Source organism: Amphiura filiformis, chromosome 17 (genome assembly GCF_039555335.1).
Source record: "Amphiura filiformis chromosome 17, Afil_fr2py, whole genome shotgun sequence".
Classification (NCBI taxonomy): Eukaryota; Metazoa; Echinodermata; class Ophiuroidea; order Amphilepidida; family Amphiuridae; genus Amphiura; species Amphiura filiformis.
In genome coordinates this window covers 52,582,619-52,594,069 of record NC_092644.1, presented here as the reverse complement: position 1 = coordinate 52,594,069, position 11,451 = coordinate 52,582,619, and the positions used below count along the sequence as shown (strand labels likewise).

General features: G+C 38.3%; 1 protein-coding gene across 1 annotated transcript; it reads right to left on the bottom strand.

Moving 5' to 3' along the window:
- Window positions 1-570: 570 nt before the first annotated feature.
- On the bottom strand, window positions 571-11,237 carry LOC140137289 (solute carrier family 23 member 2-like). The gene is made up of 7 exons (XM_072158933.1): window positions 11,166-11,237; window positions 9,597-9,658; window positions 6,886-7,067; window positions 4,125-4,245; window positions 2,331-2,487; window positions 945-1,198; window positions 571-735 (listed from the first exon to the last, which is right to left on the bottom strand). Exons 2-7 carry the CDS (start codon window positions 9,636-9,638, stop codon window positions 571-573), a joined length of 921 nt encoding a protein of 306 aa, XP_072015034.1. The 5' UTR covers window positions 9,639-9,658; window positions 11,166-11,237.
- Between the last annotated feature and the right edge of the window lie 214 nt (window positions 11,238-11,451).

The following is an 11,451-nucleotide window of genomic DNA, read 5'->3' as shown; positions in this document are numbered from 1 at the left end:
AACTTCTAAAAACAACAAACTCGGTTAAAGGTCAATTTGGATACAACTGCGCATGCTCTATGCCACAGGAATCCTGTTGCAAAATCCGTCACTTTTTTCCACGTAGTTTTCTCAGTCGACCAAATCCAGACGGTTGACGACTGAGGGCAGCAGTCTAGATTGAGACGCCGTGAGAAAAGTACGAAAACACGAACGAAATTTCAAATATATTCTTTATTATGAATCAGGAAAACTTTTTCTATTTTTTGGGGGGGTGCTGATTTTGAAAAAGTGGACTTTTTTTTTCCAAGGGGGGGGCGATTTTGTGAAAACTTTTCCTCCAAATTTGGACCTTTTTGACCAAAAAACCGTAAAAAGCAGATTTTTTGGCTAGCTACGCTCGCAAATTTCTAAATTTTGGGACTTTTTGTATACTTTTGCAAATTTGGGGAGGTGCGGTTGCATCCGCCGCACAAACCCCCCTCCCTGCGTACGGGCCTGTTTATATTACAAGAATCACAATTTTGTACAGTTTACAAACGGCTGATTTTGTTGTCTGCAAATTCACAAACACATTACTTACAATTAAATTTAGGTACTGACATAGATATTTGGTGTTTTCTTACCAAATAAGATACAAAGTATTCCTCCAACAATCGGAACTGGAATACTGGAAAAAAGTGCAGTGACCTTCCCGAGCATGCCCACGACTATCATGATTAATGCACAAATTTGTACGACAACTCGGCTTCCAACCTACAAAAGATAAAAAGAAATGTTGATTAATCTACACTACATTTATAAACTTTATACTTTTAAAACCGTGTCCTGACAGACTGATTTACCACACGAAATACTTATTCAAAAATACGTCCGCAATGTAAGACCCGAAACGTGAAGTTTTGTAAAGTTTGTTTTATGGCAACCTATATAACTGTATAATATAAGGTGTGTGTTAATCTCACCCTAGTTAGACCAACTAGACCAGCATTTTGGGAAAACGTAGTTGTTCCATTAGCTGTACCCCATAATCCAGCCAGTATACAACCAAGGCCCTCCATTCCTATTCCACGATTTACAGCGTGAGGCGGTGGAGGGGGTGCACCCGCCACTCTTGCGGTGGCATAATAATCTCCTATTGACTCAATGACAGAGGCAATTACGGCTGAAAACATACCAAGCACTCCAGCAAGAGTTATAATGGGTAATCCCCATTGTCCTATTGATTACAAAAAAGTGTAAAATTAGACATAGTGTCTTAAACAATTTTAAAACATAAGACATCGTGAGCAGAGTGCACGACTATTATAATAAATGTATTAGCAGCATTTTTCTGTTATACGAAGCCGTTCATTTAATCAAATATTGTATGATATTATTGGAATATTCAGAAAGTTGATTTCTATAATTATTATAAATAAGTCTATAGGCTTTTTCGACCATAATAATGTTCTACGAGTAACACTGTCGGTTATCACAGTACCGGTGCTGCCGGCCTCTGTGTGAGTGGTCGGGCTTTCGTCAGATGTGTCTTTGACTTCATCAGGACTGAAAAATTTGAAAAGCAGGAGTAAAATGTCTGTTTGATTGACAGAAGACCAAATTGATTGACAGTCATTGTTCTCAAATACGAAGCGGCGACATGTTTGACTCTCTGTAAACGGAAACAAGAGATTAAGTCTAAAACACGAGAGAAATACGAGAAAATTGGTAACAAATCGGGCGTAACATTACTGTTTAAGGGACGGGGTATGAACGTTTGGACAGTATTTATTGTGGGAAATAAGAGCACATCAGATATATCGAATTGTATTCTGAATACGAAGAATGTCCTTCTGAAAGCAAATAATTTTGATTTTTTGAAATTCGCAATGTAATACACATTTATGGCAAATCATTAAAAATTGATATTTTTGATATTTAACAGTACTCGAAGTAAACTTTATAAATCTGATGATTTATACTTAAAGTGTATGTAGCTGGGAAAAAGCCGACGATCAATTGAAAATTTTGGAAAAAAATCCATATCTTCAATATGAAAGGTCAAAATTGTCAATTGATCGTCGGCTTTTTCTCCCAGCTACATACACTTTAAGAATATGTCATTAGATTTCTAAAATTTACTTCGAGGATTGTTATATATCAAAAATGTGTAAAATATCAAATTTTAATAATTTGTCATAAAATTTGTATTATATCGGGAATTTCAAAATGAAAATTATTTGATATCAGAAAGACATTCTTCGTATTCAGAATGCAATTCGATATGTCTGATGTGCTCTCATGTCCCAAAAAATACTGTCGAAACGCTCATTCCAGATCCCTTAAGCAGTAACCCTAATTTAGCTTACCTGGATAAGGTATGTAAAACCATGAGGCTTCTTCTATAGCATAGGACTTAAGGTCTGTTCGTGCTGCGTAACCGTAAGTAGATGGCCTTTCCGGAAAAACTCCACTTGTTGTGAAAATTATGGCAATTAACCACGTGAGTAGTGCACCCAACACAATCTGGTAAAAAGATGAAATGCATTTTGAGATGCTTCAATGCGGAAGCTTATACATTAGGGACATGTTTTAAAAGCTCCTGAGTCGTAAAATAACGGCTTATACTGATGTGTTCGAACCGTTGATGTGTAGCAACAACTTTAACTTTAAGCCTTATTTTTGTAAGAATTGTCAGTTAGACTGACGTACCGTACTGGCCCGGGGGCCACTCAAATATAATGATGTAAGCATTAGTTTAGGAAATTATATTTGCTGTAGAAATCATGAAAAGGGCACACAATACCGGGACACGATTATCAACTTTAAAATGCCGAATTATGAACCAAATACGATGTGAATACTGCTTAACGTTGCCTCTGGATAAATTACGCTGTATATTGGTATTTTATATTCTCTCAAAACTACTTTACGAGAATCCAATCAGATTCAGTAACAATCTACGAATCTGAAGGCCTCTTGGTACACTCTGAATTCCATCGTGTCATTATATATATGTAGTATAAAGTGATACGGGGGAGGGGGGTATATCCGGGATGGGTAGACTTTTAGTGTTCAATGACAAGTTAGTAGGCCTACAAAAAATTGTTCAAGTTGTCCAAATCCATCAATTGAATATATGAATACAAAAGCCACCTAAGTCCATACTTTGGCCAAATTGAGTTAAGCATGGGAAATTGTTGCTATACATAGGCCTGTCATATGCATGAAAGAACAACTCAAATTCATTCTCTGTGTCTATTGGGCATGTGAAAATAGCATGTATGAAAGAATCACCCAATTCCATGATTTGAGTCTTGTAACACATTGATTGAAATCCAGTATGTATAAAAGTCCACTTGTAACACATTCATTGCTAGAGAATGACTTTTGAACAAAAAATGGGTTTAATAAAGGAAAGTGTGTGGTTTATATTACATGGCAGAATGCTTATCAACATTATACATACCTGTGTGCTTTATTTTGTAGTATATTACTAGTGGTAATCTCATTCTAACATTGTTGTCTTTGTATATGATTCAAAAAACCACCGAAGTCCAAAATTTAAAATGAACCCCACGAAGTCCCTGAAATGCTAATCGTCATACCTAATACAGGTTAATCCACTCATTTGCACGTAAAACTTACCATATTGACCAGGTAAATCTAACTGAAGGAATTAAAATGATACACGGGTTTTTCTCTCAAAATAACTTCGCATGGACTTAGGTGGCTTTTGTATTCATGTATTCAATTGTTAAGTGGGTCAAATTTAGACAAAATCTTGTTTAGCGGGTCAAAATCACACAAAACTTGTTTTGGGTCAAAATTAGACAAAAGCTCAATGGGGGTGGGGGAAACGCGCTAAAAATTTCCTTAGGGGGTCATTTTGCTCACAGGAAAAACTTGTCTAGGGATGTTCGAACAAAATTTGGTCACGCATGCGTACACTCACGCATGGCGTACACTTTCATTTACATTATGACGTAACGCGTTTATATACCGCGTCTACGTACGAAAAACTAATCCTGTCAAATGAGAGAGAGTGAGAGAATGGGGGGGGGTGTTTGTGTACGTCTGGTACATGCAGTGAGATGTGGTGCTTGTGGATGTGGATATGCGTGCAAAACTGAATATTGTATTGACTCGCTTGCAATAGTTACCGGAAACATCCTGAATATCGGAGTCTTTCCTGCAATGCCGCATTTTCCCCGTTTCCATCCGAGGAGAGGTATTTCAACTTTACCCAAAAATTGAGAAAATAATAAGATCAAAACGATCGATCTGTAAAGACAAAGGATTAATGAAACCATTGATATTGTTGTATAAAAGGAAATGGCATGGGGAAACAAATGTATTGTCGGCTTCGTTAGCCCACCCTGTTTGGAACTGACATAAGAGAGGTTGAGATTCCCACAGGCCGCGATCCATATCAATTTGTAAGAGCTCTTTAGCAAAGTCATAGTTCATTGAATTTACAGTTTAATGGACATGTTTGTACTGTATCACACTGTTTATGAAACGCGACTGATTTTCCCAACCATGAAAAAGAAAAAGTATCATTTTGAAACTAGTCTTTGCAATTATAACATTCGGGAAGCACTGAAACACAATTAAATTTGAGAGGCATGTTAGTCCTGTTTAATTAAAAGCAGGATTAACTGTTTTATATTGGGATTGTTAAAAAAGTGTATAATCTCCCTCCTGTAACCAAATGCTGTAGAATCCGCAGAATCTGTGGTTGAGTTTATACAGCCTCATTCGCAACCTAACAACAATGTTTACAGTCACGCCTGGGTTTACACTTTTCATGGTTCTGAGTTATCACTCCATTAGAAGAAGGGCCTAAACAAGTCAGGGGCTATTTTAGAAGAAAAAAGTCACTGCACGTTAGCAAACGTAAAATCTGAAAGATCAGCTAGCGGAGACAAGCTTGAGGGGAAGGGGTTGCTGGCAGAGGGTTGTCTCCCCTCGAGTTCTGTAAACTTTTACCAATCACGCGTTACAATCACGCATTTGACTGACTCATTTTTGACGTTAAGGGCTGAGGGCTGAGAGCAGAGAGCACATCACTCAGACATACCAAATTGCATTCTGAATACGAGAAATAGCCTTAACTGATATGAAATAATTTTGAATTTTTGAAATTTGCGATGACAAATTATATTAAAACTGACATTTTTGACATTAACAATCCCCCGAAGTTAAGTTTAATGATATGCACTTAAAGTTGAAAATTGATTCATGTCTGGTTCACTAATGTATTTCACTAATTCATTTCATTTATAATTACCTACAGCTCCATGAAAGTACACACTGGGATCATAAACGTTATTAAGTTTATGGTATTGATGGTATTGATATGCAAAAACGAATTCATACAATCGCTGCGAAAATGAATAAAATGCGCACAGGTGCCTACAATTGCACAAATTAATTCTGTAAAATATAATAATAATATAAAAATCCTTTTGATTTACTAAGAAAGGTAATAGGTTTCATTTAAAATGTCATTCCATTTAATTGAATTGTCAATTTTGAAAACTCCATAAAAGTACACAGAACCTCTTTATTAAATGTTGAATGAAATGCACACGTGTCCCTATCATCTTTTAACTTGTCGCACAGTAGCGAAAATTTCTCACAATGTGAATGTGATAAGATTTCTGCAACTTAAGTGATGCAAAGGTGCATAAGTTGTCGGCAAATTGCATAAAAAAGTTGCATACAAATTCATTACAAAAGATTAAACACACTCTTCATGAACTAAATGTATATAGTGCTCAACTTAAAACACTACATGTTCAGTACATAAACAGTGTGCTTATTTTCTACAAGCAATTTACAGGGTGAGTCCATCTTTATTTTATAACCAGATTGAACTTTTAGGATTTAAAACACATGATGTATTCATTAGCAAAAACGGTGTAATTAGCACTTGCCGTTCTGTTTTACAGCGATACCCAATTTTAATGCTTGTCCGCGAGACATCTAAACTTTGAATGTCAGCACACTTTACTATTATACTATTTGGAACAACTGCCATTTTCTTAACCTCATTGGCACTGAAGTAAAATGGAGCACCCAAAGTTTTATTGTCCGTGGTCTTGTATAAGTAGAGGAAACATTTCTTTTATATGTTGTTATTTTCCTATTATATACCCTTACATTAAAAATGTTCATTCTCTATAAAAGAAACATACAAATATATGGGCGGGTTTTTCAAATGTCGAAAGGAATGTGCTCGCAAACGGGACTTTTTGGGTTAAAAACGGGGATTTTGTTTGGCCATTCTGGGATGGGGGCGCCATCCCAAATTTCCCCTGCCAACTTAATGTTTGACTGATCGCTACAAACTATACAATATAGGATTTCCTGACTAGATCAGACTTACTTTGTGGAGGAACCTTTTTAATTTCTTAGTCATTTTCGGGCTGAAACTAGTATAGAACTATTTTAAGCACGGATTTTTTATTCTCACTGCACGGATTTCTATTCTCACTGCACGAACGTTCCAGGAGGTACGTTAAAACAGCCCCTGAAACTAGTGTTCAGAAACCTATATAACACACACAAAAAAATGAAGTTACTTTCTTAGAACACAACGAAACATATCTGAAGAACAGGTTTAGAAAAATATATTTAAAAAATATCCACTCTCTTAATACAATGATTACTGTATTTGAATTATGGGGCAGATCCAGTGGATAAAGAACCGCAGCCACTTTCGACCAGGGTAGCCATGGTAACGTCTTGCTGTCTATATACCCTAATGGGAGAACATTGTCTAACAGGAATGATCCATCCGGGTTTAATAAGAAAAAAATGAAACAAAGCCCTTTGATGGATTTGAGGATACGTTTCACCTCTACCGGCTACATATTAAAAAGAACTAAGATTTTTGGAGGGACATTTGGCACTTACAATGACGCAATACCCCAATGTTGTCCAGCCATTGCAGCTGCAGGAGCCACCACACCAAGACCAACCAAAGCTACTACCGGTGCAACGGTCACTGGACCGATGAACTTTAACAGGAAGCCAATAATACCAGTAAAGCCAATCAAAATCTGTAGAAAAGACGCCCCTATAATTGCACCTTGAACCTGTAGCGATACAAGATAATGGTGATGGAGATGATGATGATGATGATGATGATGATGATGATGATCATGGGTACGGGTACGGGTCCCAGTCCATGAGTACGGGTACGGGTACGGGTCCGAAGTCAACATATGGCATGAGTACGGGTACGGGTCGGAAGCCATGGGTACGAGTACGGGTACGGGTCGGAAGCCATGGGTACGAGTACGGGTTCGGGTACGGGTCCGGGTCCGAAGCCATGGGTACGAGTGCGGGTACAGAAATTGGGACTCGAGTACGGGTACTGGTCCCAGTATGTGTACGGGTACGGGCCATGGGTACCGGATGGAAATTGGGAATTCAAGTACTTGTATGGGTCCTATTATGGACATGGGTATAAACAAATTAATTAAACAAAAAGAGATTAAATATTGGTGGTCATAGTGAATCTAGCCTAAAGGTGGCATATTTTTGGATGCAAGTGACAAAACTATGTCTATGTATGGACACCCAGACTGTGCAATACTAATTTCAACATATATTTAGCAGTGATGTAGCTGTAGCTTTCGAGTCTGGACTCGGATTTATAAAATCCGGACTCAATCCACTTTTTGCTGGACTCGGACTCGGCTCGGAATCGAATATCAGAAGGCTCAGCTCGGCTCGTTCAAAAAAGGACTCGGGCTCAAAGTCGACCCCAGTCTGATTTCAGTCCAATCAATCCACATACAATGTGGGAAAATTATTTATCTCAAAACATCAAAGGGACTTAAATTAATTGTCAATTTTCTAAGTAAGTGGTATCATTCATGTAAATCTACACATCCACCAGATTATCTATTAGCTTAATCATATAATCATTATCATTAATTATGCACATATGGATAATTACGTCGTATAGCCATGGTTTATTTATATTTTAAAACTCATATAAATCTCCTATAAATCACAAATTTCTGTGTAAGGACCTCTATTCATTCGACTCAGATGCACAAGCCCAAGTCTAGGCACAAGAAGTACATACATGACATATGGCTGGCGGGAACTCTCACATCAGTCACATTATCATGTAGTTCTACATGTGTGCAGCATACAAGTAGTGGAGTGTATTTGGATGGGGAATATCAAAATGATTAATAAAAGCTATAATTATGATATTTTAACATAATTTGAAGTTCACCACAATAAAAAAAATCTTGAAATGTTTTCCCAGTTTGCTGATTTATTTCTCTGTATTGATGCCTTGTGAGAATGAGACATGCAGCATATGGGTGGCAGTGTCCACAGGCTGCTACAATGTAGATCTATATGTGTGCAGCATTCATGTTCATTTTGTTTAGCCAGGCCCATACTGGAAGACAGAGATAAAAAGACTAGTTTGCGTCTGACGTCATCTGTCAATCAAACTCGAACACGGTTTGATTACAAATGTCGTGATGATATGAGTTGCTGATCGCGACGGTAAAACCGGGTGCCTTATTGTTAATTTTGCACCTTTAAACATAAAAACCGTCTCAAAAGTTAGGTCTTTATAGTAGGAAACTTTCTTTTGCGAAGGCACCATGTCAACAATGCCTAGAAAAATTGCTTTTTGCCCTGTAAAAAGAGCACGTAATTTTTCGCCATGTTCAGCTATTCCTTTTCTCCGATCGGCACCAGATAAATCGACCTTCCTTTTACGCGCTATTAACCAATCAAGGATCGTAGGGAATTTGATTGACCGTGACGTCAGACGCAAACTAGTCTCTGTCTTCCAGTATAGATTTATTTAGACCAGGCTAAATAAAATAAGGACACTTGCAATAGTTTTCTATCAGTATCCATGTGTTACTTCCCACCATGGATTTTAGAAATATGGACGGATTTCTACAGTCCATGTCCCCACCCAACCCCATCCATGATGTAACCTATTTGTTTTGAATAAGATCAGAGGACTCACAGTGGCATTCATGAGTGGAGTTAAACAAAGATATTGGAGTTAACATGCATCTGGGAAGTGAGAGCATTCTATTCTCACTTTCCTGCATCCGGTATCCGTACCCATGGGTACGGGTACCGGACCTAGATTACGGGTAAGAGTACGGGTCCCATGCCATGATTACGGGTAATGGGTACGGGTCCCAGGTCATGAGTACGGGTACGGTTCCGGGTCCGAAGCCATGGGTACGAGTACGGAAATTAGGATTCGAGTACAGGTACGAGTATGGGTACGGGTACTACAAGTCTGCGACGACGTTGTTGTTGATGATGATGAAGAAGATGACGATGAAGATGATAATCATGATGAAATTGATACTTGTTACTAATAATATATTGTGTGTCGTCACAAGGCGAGAGTAACGCCATGTTGGATTTCACATGGCAGTTTCGTGATTGCGTCGCAAGCTTACAGACAAATCTCCTTCTACGCAAGTGTATACTCCCGGTGGATTAGGTTAGTTCGTGTGATTCGAATCTGCCACTGCGAAATCCAGCATGGCGTTACTCTTAACTTGAGACAAGACACGCTATAATAATACTATTACACGAGTAGTTTATTATTAAAATTGTACCTTGCGCATCCTTATCTGCCACACATCTGTATAATTATCCATATCTGCTTTTGTTGAATTTTCTGCAATTAAAATTTGAAACAACAGTACTGTTTTACTCTACAATGCTGGATGTCTTGTTTTCCTGTACAGACAGGACTATACTTGAAAAGTATTAACTTACCAGTTTTGTTTACTTGCATAGATGTGTAGGTGGGGTGTGCGTGTTTCGTGTGTGGGCTGACGGGGTGTGTTGGGGGGGGGGGGGTGGGTTTGGTCTGTGTTTGTGTTTCAATGTGGTGGTGTTGGTGGATAAGTGTGCATGTGTTGCTTTCAAGAATAACAATAAGCGAGAATAAGCAATAATATTATCACTGATCAAAGCATCGTCCTTAACCTTTTCTCGTAACACGTTTTGCTTTAACAAACCACACTTAGTCCAGCAGACCTTAATCTTATGAAAAACAAGAGGAGAGAAGACGGCTGGCTATCTCATCAAATAGTTAGATCCTTATACCTGTCCCTGGCTGTGTAGTATACCTGACAGACATGGGCAAACCGCACCTGGAATGTTCTGTTTGGAGCCGCGAAGTGCAAGTCCACCACTATTTCCAACCGTAGAGATACTCCAACTAGTCATACCTCCATTTTTTCAGAACCGTACTTTGGAAGATGCAGATAGTGTTGCACTGTTTGGTCTTACTGTAAACAACAAAAACTTGTCATGGAATCTTGTAGTGAACAAGATGGCAAGAATAGCCAGTCTTCTTCTTGTTGCGGCCCCTACCTCGTTCCTTCTCAGTGAGCTACGATATACAAGACTATGATCCGATCCAGGATAGAATATACCAGCTCCGCATGGATTTATTTAACCCACCTCTCGTTCTAAACTTGAAGCTATACAATGAAGAACGGTACTGATCATTTGCGTCTCAGAATAGTATGTTCTATGCGTCTGCGGCGCTTTGTCAGATCCCACCAAGCAGTCAAAATTACAAGATCTAACCTGGTCAGCCACCAGAGATCATTCCTTCCATCCTCAGCTTACCTATGGAATGATCTACCTGGTACAATTTTCTCCAACCAGAATTGGCTGAGCTTCAGGCGGGAGGATTCCAACAATCTTGGCACCAACCCATCAGCGCTATCGCACTGATAGCAGCTGTTAATGCCTTGCATAGTTCAGACTTTATATACAAAATGTATTAGAATGCTATTTAATTAATTACTAATATTCTAATATAGATCATGTTTGAACTATCTGGTTTGTTGCCCAAACCGCTCTGGAACTCAACATGCTCAAAAGAATGTCGTTATGATTAGACAAAGATGCTTGCTTTGGTATTGACTTCTTGTGAGTTATAAAGTAATTAAAGGTCAATTAAAGTTGCAAGATCTGGACAAGAAGCAGGAACATCGGGGATAAATTGAGTATACTCATTTAATAACTTAGGCTTCAATGGACTTGAACTGGAAATCGGGACTGACGTAAATCTACACTAGTTGGATTGTGTTTATTTCTGCATGCAGACAGGGCGTTTTTATTTGATTGAACAATAATCATTATTAAGTGTAAGGAAATTTACCCACGTGTTATAGAGACTTGGCATTCGTCACGTGTATTCAGAAGAGTAAATGTTGGTACAAGAAATGCGATACTTCCTCCCTGAACAACGGGCAATCTACAAACAAAAAAGGCAACATTAAAGGGGGGTAACCCTATCGGTTTAGGATATGGATTCTCTTCAAACTTACATGCAATGTCAAATATTGTCCCCTTTATCAATCTATGTGAGAAAACGGGAACAATTTCAGCATAAATGTGAATAATTAGCATATTAGCAAGCCAATACACTGGTACGCGTGCATTGCATTC